We start from the raw sequence: 21,794 nt of genomic DNA, 5'->3' as shown, positions 1-21,794 counted from the left end.
GAAGCTTGAAGTAGCAGACCTGCGACCGTAACTAAAGCAAGGTTAATTAGGTACCTAATTGGACCCCTTGTTGATCCAAGGCGAAAAACAACTATGAAACGTGACCCCTCCTCAAAGCCACGAATTTCCATCTTCAAAAATCTTCGCGTGCCATCGTTTCTCCTCAAGACAAGAGGAACTGTGTCCTCCTTAACAATTTGAATAGGAAATGACCAATTTGTATCATCCAGTCGGACCTTCAAAATTGATATGATATTGTAAGTGAACTTGCAAGCTATCAGCTAAAATAATGCAGTCAACTCTCAAAAACTTCAATGGCTAACGATCAAGAAGGCAGAAAAAAGAGGAATTATGCGGCATTATTGACATTTCCCTTCCAAAATGAACACGCAAGAAACTTCACCAGGAAATTTACTACATATCCACACTTTCAATCTAGCAAAGCCTAAGGCCACAATTCTATGCCATGGTCCATAAACTATGGTCACACAGGTAATCCAAATAGTACCTTGTTTAAACAAATAGTCTAAAAGTGCATGGCAGCATCTATAATGGAACAAAATTACTTTGATTAAGGCATCAGAAATGGCACATAATACTTATATAGCACCATAAATACACTAAATGTCCAAATGAGAATTATATAATCATAAAAAGGTTAAGAGATACATATTCCTCTTAGAAAAATAGAAGATCAAAAGACAAAAGAAGACTGTTCGTATCATTCATGTTTTCAGAAGACGGTAAGAAAGAAAGAAGAGTGGACTATGTGTAAGACCATAATAGGGATGGATTCTCCAGAAAAAAAGCATTCTTTAATTTAATTAGCAGTTCAGATAACACAGTATAGAGAATCTACTCACCTGGAGTTCATCAGGTCCACCTGTGTCACGATATATAAATGAGACTCTGGCATCAGATGCACGCAAAACCTTTGGCTCATCTTCGCTGCTCAATCTCAAAAATATGTCTTGACCAAGTCTATTGGTAAATGTAACAAATGGTCGAATTGTAATAACCTGACAAAAGAGCAGGTAAATAATCAATAAAAATGTTTGAATCCGATTTTATAGAAGTTTGAGAGCGAAGCTGCTGCTGTTGTTGAAACAGAACCTTTGTTGGAACAGTTTGATAAGGGCAAGGTTTTGATGATACAAAAAGCCGCATGCAATTTCCATCAGCGCTGTAGGCGCAGAAATCCAGCGAGCCATCCTGATATCGAGGACGGATGGATAAGTTATAAACTTGGATAAAACATAGTATACCACACAAGATTAAGATTCTTTACCATGTCACCCAACGGAGAAAGATCTTTAACAGGACCAAAACTCTCCTCAGTAGACAGGTTAATTGATGCTGAAAGGCCTAGTAACTTGAAGTTTAAAACAGACGCAATTGTATTTCCTTCATATATTTCCTCCTCAGAGATCTCCTCTAGGACAAGTTCATTATTCCTTTTAGATAGAAAAGGGAAAGCAATCTTCTTTGTTGTCCGCCCACTCAAATCGATAAGCCTGAAAGTAATAGGTGGACATCGTCCAACTGAAAGCCAAAAAGGAGCATAGACCTTGGTGATCTTTGCTTGCAGAGGCCTTTCATGGGTATGCACATGTTCAGCAATTACTTGAACAATCCTGCAAGAGCCAGTAGCTTAAGGCATTAAGAATGAAAATTAAATTCACCTATTTCACAAAATTGAAGGAAAGAACTTAATCAGCTCTCTTATTTTCTTTGAGACCTTCCAGAAATTGAGCTTCTTAGATTTATTGTCTTTGAAGGTGCCTTCTTAGGATGGGATATGAGTATAGCCTCCTGTAAAGAATGTTAAGAAGTTAGCATCATTTTAATGCATTCCAAGAGACACCAGAATCAACTGAGTTGACAGAATACAAAGTAATCACAACAACTAACATGTAATGGCAACCATCCTCTTTGTGGAAGCAACGAAAAGTACAGAGGATTCCTTATGTTGGCATTATAAAACTTGACAGATTCACCAGGACAGACTACCCCTCTATCGCAAGTGAGAAAATGACCATCGGCTTGCATCTCAAGAACAGAATATTCAGCAGTAAGAGGAAGATAATTGGTAATCGCAAGTGGTGGCCTGATCACGAGGGTCCAATCTTGAATAGGATCAGAGTGCATGTCCTTTGCAATCTCTGTTGCTTGTATGCTCAAGCAGAACCACATGCCCCGGTTACTATTGGATGAGGTTCCACTAACTACAGGGCAGTATAGGAGTTTCTCAGACTCACTGAGAATGGACACAGATATTCCAGAGCTTTCTGCTGGCATCCCAAGATCCTGAGTGTTTCCAGACATGTCCATTACAGAACTCCACGAATATTCTTCAGTTTTTTCCAGGTTTGAAGGCCTCACTTGCAGTGCATAAAGTCCAGAATGGGTCAGGACAGATAAAGGCAAGGGAACAACTTCACCAGGCCTTACAGGCCCAACATAAATATGAGCCTGGGGATCTCTCGGCTTGCCTTTCCTATTCCTAAGCCACCGCCTCTGTCTTGCATAGTTTACAGATTTTAGTGGATTGGACGACTCTGGCCATTTCAAACTATTGAAATCTGGAGCATAAACCCATCCATCAGCAGTGTTCACAGAACTCTTATCTACATGCCATTCATCAACCCATTCCCAGCCTGATGGAACCTCAACTTCATTTCTCCCCTGCCCAAATGACAGAAGTTGATGGCTTAAGACCAGAAATAAGAGAAACCAATTGCTACATTCAGGCACAAAAGAAAATAAAATCTGGTGACATACCTCATTAACGTCAAACCACCCAATATCACGATTATATTTCTGGGTCTCAAAGAACTCATCTGTCACAATTTCATCACCATAAACCTTTTTTCTCTCATCATCATCTGTTCTTTTTTTCTCATTTAAAGCACTGAGCATGAGCTGTAAATCCAGCGTAAATTCGGTGTCGTTACGAACTGAAACTAGAGATCTAATATTGACATATCGATTTCCATCAACTATGCTCACTTCACTGGCAACAACAGTATTTCCCAGTCGCCAACAAGCAGCAGGTGCAGCATAATTCAGCCTCACAGCAGTCCAAGGCCCCTCCCTGGTAGGACTAATCTGGATAAACCCAGATTTTGTCCGAGTGTTAAAGGACTTCCCACTCTTTTCAACTTCAAGTTGAGGAGACAAGTAAACAGCCAATTTTATTCTTCCTGATGAATTCATTTCTTTTCCTTCACTAGTCATCATCTGCATTTCATGGTGAGATAAGCAAGACACCATAAAAAAAGAAGCTAAAAGGGAAACAGTAATATTTTCCACATTTTCTTTTCAAGAGTAATATACAAAGAAGAAGGAACAACAACAACAACAACCAAATGTAATCCCACAAGTGGGGTCTGGGGAGGGTAGGATGTACGCAGCCTTACCCCTACCCTGGAAGGGCAGAGAGACTGTTTCCGATAAACTCTCGGCTAAAGAAAGGATGGAAGCAGCACTTATAGCAGGTAATATCAATACAAGGTATTTAGAAACAAAACCCAAGATAGCAAAAGAGAGTATGAAAGAAGCACTAATAGTCAGTAATAACAGTACAAGATATGAAATGATAACAAACTAAGGGCGTACGGAAGGCAAGTAACAACATTGCAAAATATGTGGTAATAGCAAACTAAGAATAAAAGGGATACCAAACTACACTAATACTATTGAACTAAGGAAAACACAGGGACAAAGAAGAAGGAACACGAGAAAATCACCATAGACCGCGAAGAGGACAATGCTAGCCAATTGAGTTCAAGTGAACTATTGTAAGACACTGGATTCTCCTGGGGTCTAGATATATGGTTTAGAGGAGCTGATGAATAACCAACAATATCACCTGCAAAGAATAGTTCAAATTAAAAATATAGCACCACATATTGAACTAATCCGTATCAAGTGGCCAACTCAGGTGCCTGTTAAGCTATAGATACAAATACAACAGGACCGGTAGAAATTCTGATCAGGCTTTAAGCATTAATTTCTAATAACACATTCTCTCATTTTCCGAACAAAAAAGTTTGTAGTTAATGAGAAGACCTATCTTTATGATTCGATAAAAGATCCCTAAGCTTAAGCTTGTGGACGAATAAATCCAATTAGAGGAATATCTCAATAGCAAGGGCCACCTCAGAAGCCAATGAAGAGAAACTAATGAATGTAGTAGGGTCAGTTAAAAATCAGGTTTCTGCTACAAAAACCCATGCTTTTACTTGCAATTCAAGAAAATATGGGATGTACGCCCTGCAAGTTTCTGTATGGTTTTAAACCCATTTCATGCTTCCAAATGTTCTATTTTAAATAGTTCCAAGTCAAATGGGAAACTTTGAGAACTTTTCTTTGTGATAACTTACACAACTAATCAATGAAATAAAGACATGAATATCCCATAAAAGAGATGAAAAAAGTAGCCCCATAAAAAGACATCAACCTATTCACTTGGGAAATGTATCATGTTACTAAATTACAATCAGTATAATGAAGTGGAAGCATTGGAAACTCAATCTACTATGAAAACAAGTAGCAGATGGTTTTGTAAAGACACAGGTTCCAGTGATGAAGAATCCGTATGAGGCCTTTATCCAAACACGCACAACAACACGTCTTAAGTTTAACTTTTATCTAAACATAAGCTGGCTGCAATTAACCAGATTCTGATTCTTTCTGATAAGCAGATTCAAGAATGTAACTAGACTTCCCAATTACTGCTCTTGACCCTATCATAATCATTTTTTCACAATCATTCCACTCATTATACAACTGTTTTACTGATTAACCAAATCTAAATAAGTTCGCCAGTTCTTGAGTGTGACCAACAAAGAGAAGATTTTCGGATATATTGGAACTCTTGATCGCTTGAATTCATGAAAATCGGAAAGTGGTAAAAGGACAAAATCCCCAGAAATCAGTAGCTAAGAATACCTCTTCCCATATCCATCACGACAAGCTCCAGAATGCAAAAATCCTGTTTGGAAATGGAAGCACATGATCGAAAATTTTCAGAAAACAATGAGAAAAAAGCCAAACTTTAAATAAATTGCAAGATAACAAAAACACCAAACAATCTAGAAACCAAAAACAAAAGTAGTATATACAGAAATTCTAGAGAGGAGAATTTACTATAGACAATAGATCCCAATGTTGCGACATCATAACCTTAAAAGACTTGTGTCTTATATGTGTTTTAGACATAGATGGCAGAATTTAACTAGTAAAAAATATATGGCAATATCCATCGACAACTACAATTCATGCACGTAGGTGGAAAATGTTACACTTATATTCAGAATTATTGGAGGGAAGGATGGCTTGGGGAGGGTGAAAGGGAGCTGGGTGCCCCTACTTATCTATATTGAAAAACAAAATTATCTATTTACTTAATCCTTCATAATTCAGATGCTACCTTCATTTAATGTCCTTTACTATATTTCTTTTGAGATCTAATATAATGATATGGCCTTAGGGTACCAGTTTGGCTCTCAACTACAGGGTGCAATGGAAGGAAAATGTATCTTTGATATGCTTTATCTCTCTTTTGTGACCTCTATATGATCCTAAATGGTACCAAGCACACATCGAGAAAGGGGCACGCAATGTGCTAGGCAAGTCAAATGAATTTTCTCCTTGTTTTGGTGATTGGAGATCCTCATGATAAAGCACATTGAAGAACCTTGACTCAGAGAGCCGTTCAGTGTTGTTATTATATCTGACAAGAGCTATGTGATCACCAGCTGTACTCAGTGCAGTCCAGCCAATTGCTTAATAATGTATGTTCCAGCGACTCCAGAAGCAGACATAAAAATGTTGTGTTTGCAGGAAACACAGAATATAAGATTGCAGTTGTTAAGCATAATATGAGCAGATTGTTTTTTGTTTATATACAATTGAAAACAATTTTCATTAATAAACCCTTAAAAGACTTTATTTCTGTATCAAAGATGGAATAAGCAAGAGGTACACAAAATCAGCACCATACAATGGAGTTCAATCCGAGAAGTTCATGTAATTGTCTATAAAACTTGGAACGTCACGAGGTACTACAAATATTAACCACCCCCACCACCCTCAAAACATAAAAAGAGCATTATGGAGTATAGAATACTCTGTTTTCAACACCTTCAAAAACTCTTCCATTTCTGCCTCACTACAGTTCACATTGTAATGATTCTTTCATTTGTATTTGCTTCTTTCAACCATTTCCAAATTCAAGCTATAGAAAGAATGACTAAACAACTTAACATAAGAATCTTGCGAGATGAAATTGAGTTACCCATTACGGCCAACAATTCATTGAATCTGAACTTTTAGATGATTATTTATTAAAGGATCAATCGATTCAATTTTAAACTAGACGCGACCTCTATGGCACTAAGCATTCTATGAGCAAACAGAGGTGATATGTCGTAATTGTTTATGTATAGGGCAGATGTAATATCATAGTAATATGATTTCATGATGTACAATTCCTACAAGACTTTTGTGGAGGCAGAGAGTACAGACCGGTGAATCAACTTTGAAGAAAAATGCTTCATTCCATTTCACTGAGATTACATCAGAAGATATAGAACCATATGAGTTATTGCCACGAGTACGTGCATTTTGTTGAGTGGACAGAGATTGATTAGGGTGACTCTCATCTGGAGCAAGACGGACTTCTACTGCATACTCATGAGAAGACAAGCCTTCAACCTGTTGGAACTGCATTTCAAAGCCGTAAATGTAAGCTAAAACACAATAACTCATACAACAAGATTCCCAAGATTTCAGACAAAAATTAAAAAAACATGTTATAGATGAGCCAATTTTGTAAGAACTAGCTGATTCCAACTAAAAGTTTAAATGCCCAGGGCAGAGTATTCAAAAGCCCTGTCGGAGCTTTAAGCGCAAAGCGTAATTAAAGCTGGCTTTAGCGACGGTAAGCGCCAATGCAGAAAATAAAAAATAGAAATGTAATGCATTGAAGAAAAGTTATTTGGATAAAAGAATGGAAAAACTATAATTAAGCTCTATGTATGCTGATGTGACCTTAAAGCTAGAACCTATGGGTGAAGGTGCTCATGCCTTAACAACTCTCAGTCAGATACAGGACACTTTTCTTTATTTATTAACCGGTTCGGTTCGGTAATTTATTCGTTTTTTTTATTAAAAAAAATTAAAACATACCCTAATTATTCAGCATGGTTATAGATTTATGATGGAACCTACAGTTTATTTAAAAAACAATATTGGTTCGGTCGGTTAGATTGGTTTTCAAAGAACCATTGACACAACCATAGGCTATGTACGCACTCCATACTGAAGACATACTTCTAATCGCTAGATGTTATAGAGGATAGAATCTCAACAACCACTTCCCTGGTAAATGTTTCTAGGTAGCAAATCACTTAGACCCTAACTACTTCGCAGGACTACCAGTCAAGAAGATGATTTTCTTCTCTCTCTCTCTCCAGAGCACATGCACAAGTATCTCGGTTTTGTTGAATTGTTCAATACACGCCCTCATGTGTATGGTTCAGAACTTTTTCCTTAGTCCAAGTCCATAGAACTATTTTTTTATGAAGGGTAACAGTGAAACTCGACCTAGGATCTCTGCTTGTTATAACACAATATTGAATTGAGCAAAAACCTTAGTTATACGCTAAAGCTTTTGAAGAGGAAACACGATTTATTTATTTGTCTTCAACAATTTTATTCTGTTATAGAAAGTTCTTAATAAAGACATGAAATAGAGCAGAATTTACATAGACAATCTCATGCCTTGAAAAAAAGAAGCAATATGCAACTCCACAAACATCAATTATGAAACAGCTAGTAATTTTCTTAATTTCCACGTCCTCTATTAAACACAACTCTCTGAGTCATTTGGTGCTGATGTCTTTTACACAACCTTTAGCTTGTCTATTAGCATTATCAAAGAAACATACCTCTGCCTCTGCTATTATTATTGTCAACATTGATTTGCCTTTTTCAAAAAGACTTCCGTTCAAGTGTGAATCCAACATATTCTTTGCAACAGGTACTTTAATTGGTTTGCTATCTCCAGACGGCATTTTAGTTATGCTAGGTAGGCCCCTGATTTCCGTAGCTCTTATGAAAATGTCCTGACCAAGTTTATTCTGTGGGATAATGAAATAATTTCTTCTGTGATGAACATCAATGATGGACCTGCTTCCTCCAATTGGTGAGACAGCTTCCTGCCAAATAAAATTCGAAAAACGGGGATATGTCTGTCACTAACAGGAGGAGGAGGATATGCTAGATATCTCATACACTATCTTATGAAGTACATTTGATTGGATATTTGGTTTGACTAATTTCTTAAATTACTCAAGTAATGTGTCCCAGATATTCTGTAGCATGAAATAAAAAAGTGGTAATATCTCATGTATATGTACAAGTAACAGCAGGTAGACGGAGTGAAATTTATAGTGTCAAGTAATGATATCCTTGAATGTGTGTGCTCCATGATGAAGAAATTGATACCGGGCTAGAATATTTATTAAAGTAAGAAGATTTGCCTGGTAGGATTCCTTGACACTGCTCAGATTATTCCAGCTGGCATAAGCCTGAAATATTGTGTTGGCATTACACACAGATATATTTAAGTTCAAATCCCCAGTAGATGCAAGACGAAGCTGCGAAGCTGCACCAGGAGCATTCACGTCGTACTGATACCTGAATATTAAAAAAAAATCAGTCTAAATAATAAATCCTAAAACTGAGGTCCTCTAATACATGCTGAACATTCTGCAAAAAGAAGGATTATAGGCTAGGCTGAAACCAAATCGCCCCAGCAACTACATCTCTCTGATAAGGACTACGCAGAATGTTGAACCCGAAATATAAGTAGACCTCTCACAAAAGCAAAGTTTGCCAGTCAAACACAGGCATAGAATTCAGAGTAGGAATAATTTGACAAATCATTCTTGCTTCCAGTATACACACAATTCGTACTATAATGGCAAGGTTGAAAGAAGTTAGTGGTCCAGACCACAGTTATGATCCAAATTATCAAAGGCCGAAAAAAAGGTCATTGCAATTGCACCTGAACATGTATAATATGTTAATTATTGGAAAATGAAACAATATTTGGGCAAATTACCACCAAAAAAAGGGATAATATTTGGCAAGACAAGAAAGTAACTTGCTCTTTGTCCACAAAGTAGATAATTTGAATGGAGTTAAATAACTTGCATATAAACAGTCGTTCCACATGAAGAGGAAGAGAGCATTTTATACGGTGTGTCACGGTAGAGTACCAGGGTCCCAAAATTCTAGTTTCTATTGCAAGGAAAATATTAATGTAAGAAGCACTGGGAAGTTCACAAAAGTTTCGACGAAGAAAAACCTCAATAATCCATCAACTGGCTCCAAAAGAGGCTCCCAAGAGTCATACTTATCATTGTATGATCTAGCGGCCAAGGAGAAGGTCGCACTGGAATTCAGATAGTCAGACCTTTGATGTAGATTGAAAGTTATGCCACTGAAAGACACATTACATAGAGGAACCATCTGCAGATCGAGTAGAACAGTAGAGATGTCAGTTGACAACAGATAGACCCTGTCAATGTAATCCAGAATAACAAGTAGCACGTAGAAGCATTAAGTCGAGGAAATTTGGAAACTTATTTACATGCTACTACATCAAAAGGTGATCATACATTATTCTTGATATTATAGCAAGGAGATGCCACATAGGAGAACCTTCTAGTAATACAAGTTGAACAGAAAATGTTTTGCGGTTTACATGTGTCTATAACCTAACAGAAGTATCGTCAACACAATTGCTGTTTATACTATCAATAATACACCTAGTTGCGGAAGAAATTAAAGCTACTGGAAAGCTTAGAATAGATTACCAAGCCACCATAATCATCAAAGAGGGCTGCAGAGAATGTTCTGATTTCTGCGTCAACCACCATATCATCTGGACCACTAGCCATATCTCGATCAGCAAGCTTTAAAGCAAGCCTCTTTGGAGGCTTCTTGAAACCACTGCGAACAATAAAGGTTCCTAACTCATCTCCAATAACCCATAAACTAAATGGCTCCTTCGTAAATTTAGCATCAGATGTATCCCAAATGCTTTGTTCCGAAAATTGATCACTGGCAACAATATCACTGCGGATGCATCTTAAGGAGTCAAAATCAGATTGCTTTGGTGCACCTTTACAAGCTATACAACCCAAGGACACAAATCCTGGAGGAGGCTGAGGCATCCAAAAAGATATACTATCAACTGATCTATGTTTCTTCATCTGTCCCACAAGCTTAAAATCTGAAGGGGCTTTGTAAAGCTCATCACAATCATGAAGTACGATACAAGTATTTGGAGGCTCATACCCCTGAACTGCAATATCACCAAAATATACCTTCCCTTGAGGAATAATAGGGCGCCATATAGATAATTTCTTTCTAGATCCAGAACCTTGATTCCACCAAATTAACCTAAATGTTGCAATGGCTTCAGACCTGCGACCAGAGTTTACAGTGGATGACCTCTCTGATTGAACTGCATGATTTCGACTAGAGGAAGCCCCGGTTTCTGAGCTCTTCGATGTTTCAGAGAAATCTCTGGGAAGCCCAAAGAAAATATGCCGAAGATCATATGCTCTGCCACACAACTCCAAAGTAGTTGGATCAGAAGGCAGGAAGGTACCAATGGAATTATCCACACGCCAGAATGCCAAGTTGGAAGATCTGGGACAAGACTAACTACAGGTTAGAATACATTTTATATTGAAAATCATATGTTGATATCTGTAACTGCATTACAGACCAGTAAAATTAATTACAAGCATGCAAAACTAATATGAGTCGTATGATTAGACTTAAACTTAACTTGGAAGAAAAGCACAAGACAAGAACAGATTTGTTTTACCACGGGTGTTAAATACTACTGCCACCTATGATCCCATGAATTAGAAAGAAAACAAATCAAATAACTTCACATACCTACTCATAATGTCAATATTAACACAATCTCTCAGATCACATGGTGAAACTAAAGAAGCTAAGATGCACCAGGCTGACGATATTGGAGGTTGCATCCTTCCAGGAGAGACTACACAGCCCACTGCAACATAACCTTTAGGTGCTTTAGGGAACCAAATGGAACAGGTGCTATCTTCTTCAGATAAACATGTGGTTGTACCCAATTCACCATCCTTGTATGAGGATGAGGGCCAAATAAGCATGAAAGACTCTGGCCTCTTTACTCTGACAAAGCTGGTATTCACAGCAATGATTCCTTTTGTGGGTGGCTTGTCGCTGTTGAACTAGAACAGTTAGTGTCACAGGCAAATTTACAAAGGCAATAGAGAAAACGAATCTGCGGAGATTTACTAACGTTGGTGTCAGATAGTCACCAACTGTTGCATAACCAGGCGGAGCACGAGCTCTCCAGAAAGCATATATCTGGTTAGACGGACCTGTGATGAAACAATCAACAAATGTCATTTTCATCAGTTTAGATCTCTCTTTAATGCATGGATAAAGTAAATTACTCTGTTTGGATGCACTGTGTCATACTTTTGATTGTCCCAATTTTGTCAAACTCGGAGCACACCACCGTCATTTTCTTTGATGTGGTCCTCAAAAATGCCAAAATATCATCTTCAACTTCCAAAAACAGTCTTAAGATGCTGAATGAAAAGTTCATAAAAATATCGGAGACAGCCAACTGTATATTTGACTTTCCGGAAGCATTAGAGAACTTCACAGAGGTATCAAAAGGTTCCACTATTCTAACTCCATTGCTCTCCATAGTTAATCCAAGAACATTTGCATTCATGTCAAAGGTATCACCTTTTAGAACAATCCTGGAAACATCATGGTCAAGTTTGTTACAGAATACTTTTAAGAGAAAGCAGAGCAAGGGACGACCAGGCGTCCTCAAGTTACACTGTGAAAAAACAATAGAAAGACAAGATATATTGATTGCTTGATAATTTAAGCTTTCAGAAGCTATGGTATTGGAGCTTCAAGTTATTAGATAGTGCATGTATATATTAGTAGGCTTAGTGCCCCACATTGGAACATAGGTAGTATGTATTGTGTAAAGTATATGTATAAATAAGGTTGAGTGTAAGGAAATAGTTGAGATGCTTATCAAAATAATATTTTCCCGTGCCTATATTTCTCACATGGTATCAGAGCCGGGACAATACCAATTCTTCATATACCTGCTGTTGGGCCTCGATTATATTATCCACGCTCCAGATATCCCAGTCCTGAGCATCCGGGGGAGTGTTGGTTTCCCCCATGATAACAACAACTACTACTACTACTACTACTAAAAATAACTTGAAATTAAAAGTAAAATTAAGAAAAAGTGGAAGCAAAGACTTGCACTTTATCCCCTACATACACCGGAGGCATATTTTTTAATTTCAACAACATTGCAGTTACGCGAGCTAAATCCATCAGTCATTATAGCGAAAGCCACAAGGACCGATGGAAACACACATAATGTAAGAATAATGTATACTTCAATGTCAAAACCAAACACCTCATCATAGTCCCCAATCAACATGCAAATGAAAGGTAACACAAGAGCTCTTGGACACTAGAAAGAACAGATGACAGAACACTCATGATCACATATTAACCTCATCGGTCTTTGATAACTATATATATCAACCTATTCTGAAAACCAAATTCTACTAATTATAGATTTCTGTCCAACATACAGGGTTTTTCGTAAGATCATTGTGAGAATGCACGGGAGAAAAATCTAATTATTAACAATGATATAATATATATTCTACTCCTACTACATATGGGACTAGGAAATATGCATAACTCCTACTACATATGGGACTAGGACTATTTACACAACTATCTAATACTTACCCTCAAGCCGGTGTATACAAATCATATGTACCGAGCTTGTTACAAATGTAACTAATACGAGGACCAGTGAGGGGCTTGGTGAAATGCGACATACAAGGCCACTAGACTCCCCCTGAGCAACAAAACTAGGTGGTTACTGATAAACAGAAGTTGGTCGAAATGTCGCCGGAAAATTTTGAAAATAGTGAGATTAAGCCGAATTCCACACTTCAAAATAGGTTTAAAACACCGCCAGAAAACAAAAACTTTACTGGGGAAAGGTGCACTGTTCACGCCGGAAAAAAGTTGTCAGAATTTGATGTAATTTATATGGGTAGGCTCGGAATCACTGGACGAGTAAGTCGTCCCGAAGAAGTTTTGTCAAAAAGTGGCCAGCATGGCTCACACGCGCCGGAAAAGTTATTGTAGCTCGCCGGAACCCGAGTTCTGGTGGCGCGTGGAGGCGCGCGAGTGACTTTCTGCCGGAGCGAATTTTGTCACCTGGCTTTTCCGAACAAGATGATAGTGTTGGTTTTTGCACAACACTTACCGATGAGGAGATAATGCAAATCCATCTTGAGTCGTCAACCGGAAAGACACACGGCGACTGACTTTTCTGTTCTGATGGGACTAGAATTTCTGGGGTTTGGTCGCACAAGGGTTTCGGATCTGATGGTGCACAGTGGTACTGTAGTAGTGATGAACCCTGGGAACAAGATGAAGTTGCCGGAAAATTGCACGATGATGAGATCTTTCTTCCCAGATGTCGTTGGAATGACGCACAACGATAATTTTCTCACTGAAGCTCTGATACCATTTGAGAATGCATTGGAGAAAAATCCAATTATTAACAATGATACAATGAGCTCTATATATAATACATATTCTACTCCTACTACATATGGGATTAGGACTATTTACCCATAACTATCTAGCAATCATCCTTTACACAAAATAATTGTCTTTCTAGTTGAAATTATCATTATTTTGACAAAAATTATAACGGTCCCGCGCACATTGCCAACCCAATTTCATGAAAAAATTGGCATCACGAGTTCAATCTTCTGGCTTATCTCCATAGCAATCCAAAAAAGAGGATAACACAATAGGGTCATAGGTAATCAAGAGAGGACTTCCCAACAAAAGCATCCCCAAGTAAGAGGACAACACAGAATGGTACAACAGACAATGGAAGCTAAAATGTCAAATCTTAATATCATATTAAACTACTCTCACCTAGAAAACCGAAACACCAAAAGACGCTAAAAAGGGAACATCAAAAAGGGGTAAACATAGAAAAGAAAAGACCACTATGATTAGCGAGTTGTAAATAGCAAAGGATACTAATACACAAGTTCCCCTCAAAGCTTCAAATGCAGGATACCTTACTTAATGTCCAACACAAAAACAAGAAGCTGATTGAGATATATAATTGCCTCAAGAGAGTATATAAAGGCAACAAAAGGAATTTGTAAGGTGGGTTTACAAATGTCGTGAGCCATCAATTGCCTCAAGATTTTTGGTTAGATGCATAAATATATTTCAAAAGGTATCAGAATCAACCTTTTGTAGGCCGTTCTTACTACCGTAAATCTGTATTTAATAAACTTGTGAACTCTAAAGTTGAACCCCACGTGAAAGAGGGTGTTTGGAGATACATTATTGTTTTTCAAGGGAATTCAAAGAGTTTTAAAAAGATCTTGAGTTACTCTACCAGTTGGCTTATAACTTTTGACTGGATACATAGATTCTTTCCTGTAAACTACACATGATAAGTTAATTCAATCTTCTAGATGCATTACCAAGAGTAATCTCGATCATCACAGTAACAAACGAAGGAAGAACTGATGAAGTAATCCAATTTCACGTGTCATACCAAAAAACACTTTAAAAAGTAGCAATTGGTTATTGCGGTAGCTAGCATCATTCACCAACTCATTTGAAAGTATAATAATGTCAAGTATCTTCATTAAGCATTCTTAATCTGAAGAAATTGCATAATCAAAAAATTAAGAGAGCTTGCTGAACACGCCATTTGTCGCCATCTTATTGACACTAGAAGCTTACACTGCTAAAATTCCTCAAAACTAATGGAGGGAACCATTTTAGAAACTAATTCAACAAACAAAGAATCAAGACTCTAACCAATCAACACATATCAGATAAATCATCAGTAGACTAATATAAGTATTATTCTAGAGAGAAATGGAAGGACATGTTATTCCTCCTCGATAGGCCTACCTAACCAACTACCATGTCCCAAGGAAGCTGATAGAGGACTTCCACGCACAAATTGGAAATTCCATGACACCAGGTAGAAATATGAAAAACATGCAATCCCCAACAAATACAATTAAAACCAAAAATGGAACACTGTAATGCTCAGCAGAGAGAACCAACCTGCAGAAGGCGTCCAACTGCGTGTGCAATAATTTGTTCGAAAGGGCAGCAGACTCTCCCACACTTCTTGATGTATTATAGAAGGTAAGCTCTGGACCAATAGCCTGTATTTTGTTCTCCATAAGATGTAATTAAAATTATAGCAAGTTCAAATTTCTATTAAATGACTCTTCCTAATTCAATGTACCAGATCATCAACACTATGTTTGGTCGAGAAGAAACGAGGACAGGTGGGAGAGAGGGAAATAACACAGGATCGTTATGGTGATTTCCACCACTTGGCAAGGAAGTTAAGGACGAGGGGTAGTTAAAAGCAGACAGGTTCAGTAATCAATTTCCTACCGCTTTGAAATTGGACATAAACGAGGAACACTTTACTTGCCCTCAAGTTGTATCAAAAAAACTGGATCTAAATGAGTAACTCACACTAAAAGAAGCAAAACCAAGAGGTTTTCTCCCTTTTATCCTTCTTCTCCATCATAGAATCAAACGTAGTACAAACAAACTTCACATGCTAAAACAACAAAAACAAAGCAAGATATATATGTTGTATAGTAGAGTCAAATTACTATCCAGATTGTAGACATTCTAAAGATTAAAGGAAAAGCCTCCGTTGATAAAAATGGCTGAAATTCTTCTACTGTGAATCATGTCAGCAATGATAAAATTGAGAGAAGAAATAAGTGTGCCTTCCATGTGACAAAAGTTTGCTTAAAAGATGTAAATTTTGGGGGCAGAGAAAGAGAGCAGAACTTGGAAGACCTTGTATTTTTGGTGCTAACTAAGAATCCTCATATAGATTAACATTTTTGTCTAGCAGGCTTCAATGATACTTATTGTATGCAAGGTCATTTACAATCACTGTTTCCCAACAGATTTTGAGGTAAGTATATCCAAACTGACTATGTTGAGAGGACCCATGATCTGAACCTAAGGCCACTCATGGACTGTCATTCTGCTGTTCTTAGTTACTGAAAGGCCTTCATACAACCGCTGTTTAAAAGGGTTACAACCCTAAACAAACAAATGGCACCTGCTGGAGGAAGGATACATGAACACCAAAGAGCAGCAAACACTCATAAATGACTACCATCAAACCATGGTGTGATTCAAAGTTATATCATAGATAATAAGTGCCTTTAACTTATCAGATATGTGCACAGGCCTCTTAGATTGTAGATACTGAAGGTCATATTTTTTAGAATACTTAAAGAGACTTATGCACATGGCAGAAAGCCATATATGAACTATTTAGTGTATTGCTTGAAGGAAAATCTTTTACTGGTATTGCAGAAAGAACAACAAAAATAAGAGAATATTTGACCTTCAGCTCAAATATAAACTCTGCAGATCTGCTGACATTAGTATTCTGAGATGGCACAGCATCTACGGTCACTCCAGAATCATCTTCTGATGGTCCTTCACATGAAGCTTCATCAAAGAAGACTCCATCATCCTCTGAAGCAGAATAGCTGCTATTGGATCCAAGTAAAACGCATGAATCCAAATATTTTCCATTCTGAACCACAAAGAAAAAGAAAACCAACATGGACATTCCATCGCCGTCAAAACAACAAAGCTTCATAATCAAGATTCGCGTAATAAACGAAACATCCGTTTAGAGGACACACCTTGATCTTAACATTCTTAAATTGCAACTTCTTTCCACTTCCAACATAAATTACAGCCTCTTCACTCGGAGAAGAGAGATTTTGTCCTCTCCTATCTTGCAAAAACAAAGTTCCACCTCTGCCATCATATGTGAAAAGGTCATAACTTTCATCATCGGCAACCAAAGGTCTCTGAGGAGAAAGTGAGAGTTCAGCAGAAGGCTGATTATAAACTGAGTCATTAAGAATAACAGCATCTACAGCATGAGCAGAACTTCCATGGTCATCGTTTGCCAGCATACTTCGAACATTTGGTACAAAGAACTCAACAACAGCAAGCAGAAAATCAAGTGCAACTAGCAGTTGTGGCCTTTGAATGAAGAGAGAAAAAGATGTCAAATTTTCATAGAATCTTGCATCAAGAATAACCATTGCAGGTACGAGTTTCATGTCCTTGTCACTACTTGTACTGGAAGGACATGCCAGCATATTCACCAGCATCAGTCACTGACTGTGAAGGATTGTACCCAATTGTTTCAGGCTTCCGAATTGCCAACCTGAGTTCCTGTTCTATACCTTCACGATTATCCATCACAGTGAAATCTTCGAGTGTCGAAGACAGAAAGCCTTCTCCTGCTGTGTTGGATTTGTAGAGAAGCCACAGACCACTTACCTTAAAAGCAAAAATAAGATCCAGATTCAGAATTTGGCAGGCATAAAATTAATAGATTAAATGAAAACAAAGATTAAACATATTTGGAAGATAGTGACGATGTGCAAAATTTATGATTAATAAAAATAGATATGATTCAAATTCCAAGAAGATCATGAACATCACAGTATGTATACAACTATCCAAAATATTGCACTTCATGCATATTTAGTTGAGATCAATTTATCTATAAGTGAGACAATACGTGTATGCATAACTGCCTAACCAGAACAAAGGTAATATACTTCATGCCGATATGTTCGTATTTTTTTATTTTTTTTTTAGAAAGGTAACGATTATATATATGAGAAAAATAATTACAAGATATGTGTCACCAAAAGAAAAAACTCAACCCCTAGTCTATCCTTTACAATTCTTCTAGCAGATCAAGCAAAGAATGTACATCCACCCTATAGCTCTCCTTGCACCAAAAATGAAACAACAAAAAACAGTTTAGCTTAATTTTCTGGTAAGAGCTTTGCTTATCTTCAAAAATTCTGGCATTTCTTTCCTCCCATATAGCCCACCATATGCAAGCAGGGATGACTTTCCACCAATTCTTATGTTGAATGTTTGCCCCTCCATTGTTCCAGCTACTAAGAAGGTTAGCAGGATTGTTTGGCATTGTCCAGGAAATTCCAGCCAGGCTTAAAAAGAAATGCCACAGTTGAGCAGTGATAGGGCACTGAATGAAGAGGTGAGACACAGATTCCCCTTCTTTTCCGCATAGACAGCACTTAGCATGCACCTGCATTCCTCTCCTTATAAGATTATCCTGAGTTAAGACTGCTTCCCTTGCTACTAACCATGTGAAACATAAAACCTTTTGCGGTGCCTTGACCCTCCTGATTTGTTTCCATGGCCATCCCTGGTTAGAGATTGGAGCATTGTTGGACAAATGATAAGCAGAATTTATTGAGAAGATTCCTGACTTGAGTCCCTTCCACCATAATGTATCTTCCTCATCTGTGAGACCTAGGAAGCCTTCTAAGGTCTCCCAGAAATCTGCCACACTTTGTAACTCCCAGTCTTGGAGATTCCTTCTATAAACTATGTTCCACCCTTGTGCGATATTTGCTTCTGCTACTGAAATGCCTTTATTTACAGCTATACTATATAAATCAGGAAATTGTTCCATCAAAGGAATGTTCCCTATCCATATGTCACTCCAAAAAAGTATTTTCCTCCCATTTCCAACCTTAATCCTAGAATTCTTAGCAATTAAATTCCACTGACCCCTAATTGTTTTCCATACACTGACCCCATAAGAAGCAATGTCTGAAAAAGCTATCGCTTCGTCGCTGTAAGCGAGAAGCGACGCGAAGCGACGGCTCATCGCTTTTCTGAAGCTGAGGCGACTCGATTTTCAAAAGTGACCGCTTCACTACCTGAAGCGAGAAGCGACGCAGAAGCGAGAAGCGAAAAAGTGATCGCTTCAGTTAAATGGGTCAATTTTAAAATTAAAAAAAAAATTGGGTCTTTTTTATTATACAAAACATAGACCCCAAAGTGAAGACATTTCTTCTCTTCTTCCATCGAGCATCGCTGCTGCTGCTAGGGTTCCAGAAGTCCAGCCTCCAGGTAATTTTCTTCTTTTTTTCTTCTTTCTTCTTTCTTCTTCTTCTCCTTTTTTCTTCTCCTCTTTTTCTCTCTTCTTTCTTCTTCTTCCCGTCGACGCGTCGCCTGCTGCTCACTGCTGGGGCAGGCAGCGGTCCTTTTATTTTTCCTTTTATTCTTCTTATTTAGCCTTTATTTATTAATTTTTGTGTGTATTTCAGTTTATAAACTTAATTATTATATTTTGAAATGTTGCTGCTTTGCCGATTTCGGTATATTAAACTTAATTATTATTGTTTTTTTCAGATTTTTTCCTTTTTCTTTGAAATGTTACTGATTTCAGTTATTAAATTTAATTTAATTAAGGTGTTGCTAATTTTAGTTATATATATATATATGTTATATTTTTAGTTTATTTCATTATGTTTGTTTTTCTTATATCTTAATAGGGATTAAAAATGTCCCAAATTTCGAAAGAGAAAGACCAGTCTTGGTGATATGGCGATAAAGTTAATGAGAAGAATAGTACAAATGTTATATGCAAGTTTTGTAACACGATTACAACAAACAATAACAAACCCACCTTAATCCCGTACGTGGGGTCTTGGGAGGGTAATGTGTACGCAGCCTTACCCCTACCCTATATAGGCAGAGAGGTTGTTTCCGATAGACCCTCGGCTTAAGGAACGGTAAAAATAAAGCAGCAAGCAATAACAACAGTAATATAATAAGGTAATGAAAGCGAGTGGCATAACAAGTAATAAAGAACTATGAATAAAAGAATGAAAAAATATTACTTGTACTACTGGTAAACCTGGGAAGAACTCACAACTACCTGTCAACCCACCACCTTAATCCTCGACCTCCACATCTTTCTATCGCTAGTCATGTCCTCGGTTAGGTGAAGCACCGACATGTCCTGCCTAATCACCTCTCCCCAATACTTCTTTGGCCTACCCTTGCCCTTCCTCAAGCCCGCCATGGTCAACCTCTCACAACTCCTGACCAGGGCATCTATGTCTCTCCTCTTCACATTCCCAAACCATCGCAGCCTCAATTCCCGCAACTTGTCTTCCACGGATGCCACTCCCACCTTATCCCTAATAACTTCATTCCTAATCTTGTCTTTCCTGGTATGTCCACACATCCATCTCAACATCCTCATTTCAGCTACTTTCATCTTCTGGACATGGGACTTCTTGACGAGTCAACACTCAGCTCCATACAACATAGCCGCTCTAACCACCACCCTGTAGAATTTGCCCTTAAGTCTAGGCGGCACATTCTTATCGCATAAAACCCCCGAAATTAACCTCCATCTCATCCACCTCGCTCCAATGCAGTGAGTAATATCCTCGGCAATCTCCCCGTTGTAACACGATTACAACAGGGGAATTTATCGCTTTAAATTCCATCTTATTGGTGGCGATGGAAACGCCACAAGATGTCTGAAATGCCCGCCGGAGGTGAGGGAGGAAATAAAGAATTTTGTTGAGAACGAGCAAAAACATAAATTAGTCATCAACCATTTGTGACCAATCTTGATGATGGTATGGAAGAAGATGAAGCTGTTGATTTGTCACTTCCAAAAGAACGGGGAAGGGATGCAATCTCTTCAAGTCATGAATCGACGGGAACGAGTAGGACTAAAGGTCCTATAGATTGTTATTTCCCAAAGAAGCCAGAAGCAAAGAGCGGTGGAAAAGATTTGCAAAAATTGCCAAGGACATTTTAAGGGATCGTGCAATTAAAGCTTTTGCACGATGGGTCTAATGATGCAGGGCTGCCCTTCAATTGTGTCAACTACACCGACACTTTTGGAGACTTTATTGAGTTCGTTGGTCAATATGGACCTGGAATAAAGCCCCCGGTTATCATGAAATCAGAGATCCTTATCTATTTAAGGAAGTGGAGGAGACATGTATGGAACAAGTATGGATGCTCCATTATGATGGATAAGTGAGCGGCAAGAACTGGGAAAATGATTACTAATGTGTTCGTGAATTCTCCCAAGGAAATTTTGTTTCTTGAGTCGATTGATGCTAGCGACGCGTCCACTGACCACATCAACATGTTCGCCTTGCTTTAGAACACCATTGAAAAGATTGGCCCAAGCAATGTTGTTCAAGTGGTCACTGATAATGCGAGTGAAAATGTTAAAGCGGGTGGGATGGTGCAAAGAGCGTACCCGAATACCTATTGGACTCCATGTGTGGCTAATTGTATCAACTTAATGTTCGGGGACATTTTCGAGGAAAAACCTTCTTTACAGTTTTTGGCCAGGGTGTTAGGGTACATTCTTATATTGCTCAGCGGCCCTTGTTTTTGAATATGATGAAAAGATGATGAAAAGATTCACCAAACAAAAATATTTGGTGAAACCGGGCAAGACAAGGTTCGCCACTGCTTTCTTGACTTTGCATAATATCCACTTGCAAAAAGTCAACTTGAGAAAGTTGTTCATTTCAGAGGAATGGAACAAGAGTAAATTTGCAAAGGAAGCTGGGGGAAAGAAGCTGCACGCATTATTCTTTCTTATTCTTTTTGGAATAATGGCCTTCGTGCTCTTAAAATTGGTGGCCCTTTGATTATAGTAATCTGTTTGGTGGATGGGGAGCAAAAACCACTAATAGGCTATCTCTATGAAGCTA

At 38.0% G+C, this 21,794-nt stretch overlaps 1 protein-coding gene across 1 annotated transcript in view; it reads right to left on the bottom strand.

Moving 5' to 3' along the window:
• LOC107795012 (uncharacterized) overlaps positions 1-21,794 on the bottom strand; it is a 60,269-nt gene that overhangs the window by 2,969 nt on the left and 35,506 nt on the right. Inside the window, 21 exon segments of the mRNA XM_075246298.1 lie at positions 55-236; positions 864-1,019; positions 1,114-1,212; positions 1,289-1,634; positions 1,739-1,812; positions 1,912-2,685; positions 2,782-3,240; positions 3,750-3,871; positions 4,954-4,996; positions 6,532-6,729; positions 7,956-8,225; positions 8,550-8,706; positions 9,380-9,543; positions 9,891-10,731; positions 10,987-11,301; positions 11,381-11,462; positions 11,563-11,852; positions 15,265-15,368; positions 16,589-16,783; positions 16,896-17,349; positions 17,351-17,547. Of these exon segments, the coding sequence (XP_075102399.1) occupies positions 55-236; positions 864-1,019; positions 1,114-1,212; positions 1,289-1,634; positions 1,739-1,812; positions 1,912-2,685; positions 2,782-3,240; positions 3,750-3,871; positions 4,954-4,996; positions 6,532-6,729; positions 7,956-8,225; positions 8,550-8,706; positions 9,380-9,543; positions 9,891-10,731; positions 10,987-11,301; positions 11,381-11,462; positions 11,563-11,852; positions 15,265-15,368; positions 16,589-16,783; positions 16,896-17,349; positions 17,351-17,547 (5,522 nt within the window).

The sequence above is a fragment of the Nicotiana tabacum genome, chromosome 23 (assembly GCF_000715075.1).
Source record: "Nicotiana tabacum cultivar K326 chromosome 23, ASM71507v2, whole genome shotgun sequence".
In the NCBI taxonomy this organism is placed as follows: Eukaryota; Viridiplantae; Streptophyta; class Magnoliopsida; order Solanales; family Solanaceae; genus Nicotiana; species Nicotiana tabacum.
The sequence above is the reverse complement of the archived record's forward strand: the minus strand, read 5'-3'. Positions and strand labels throughout refer to the sequence as shown.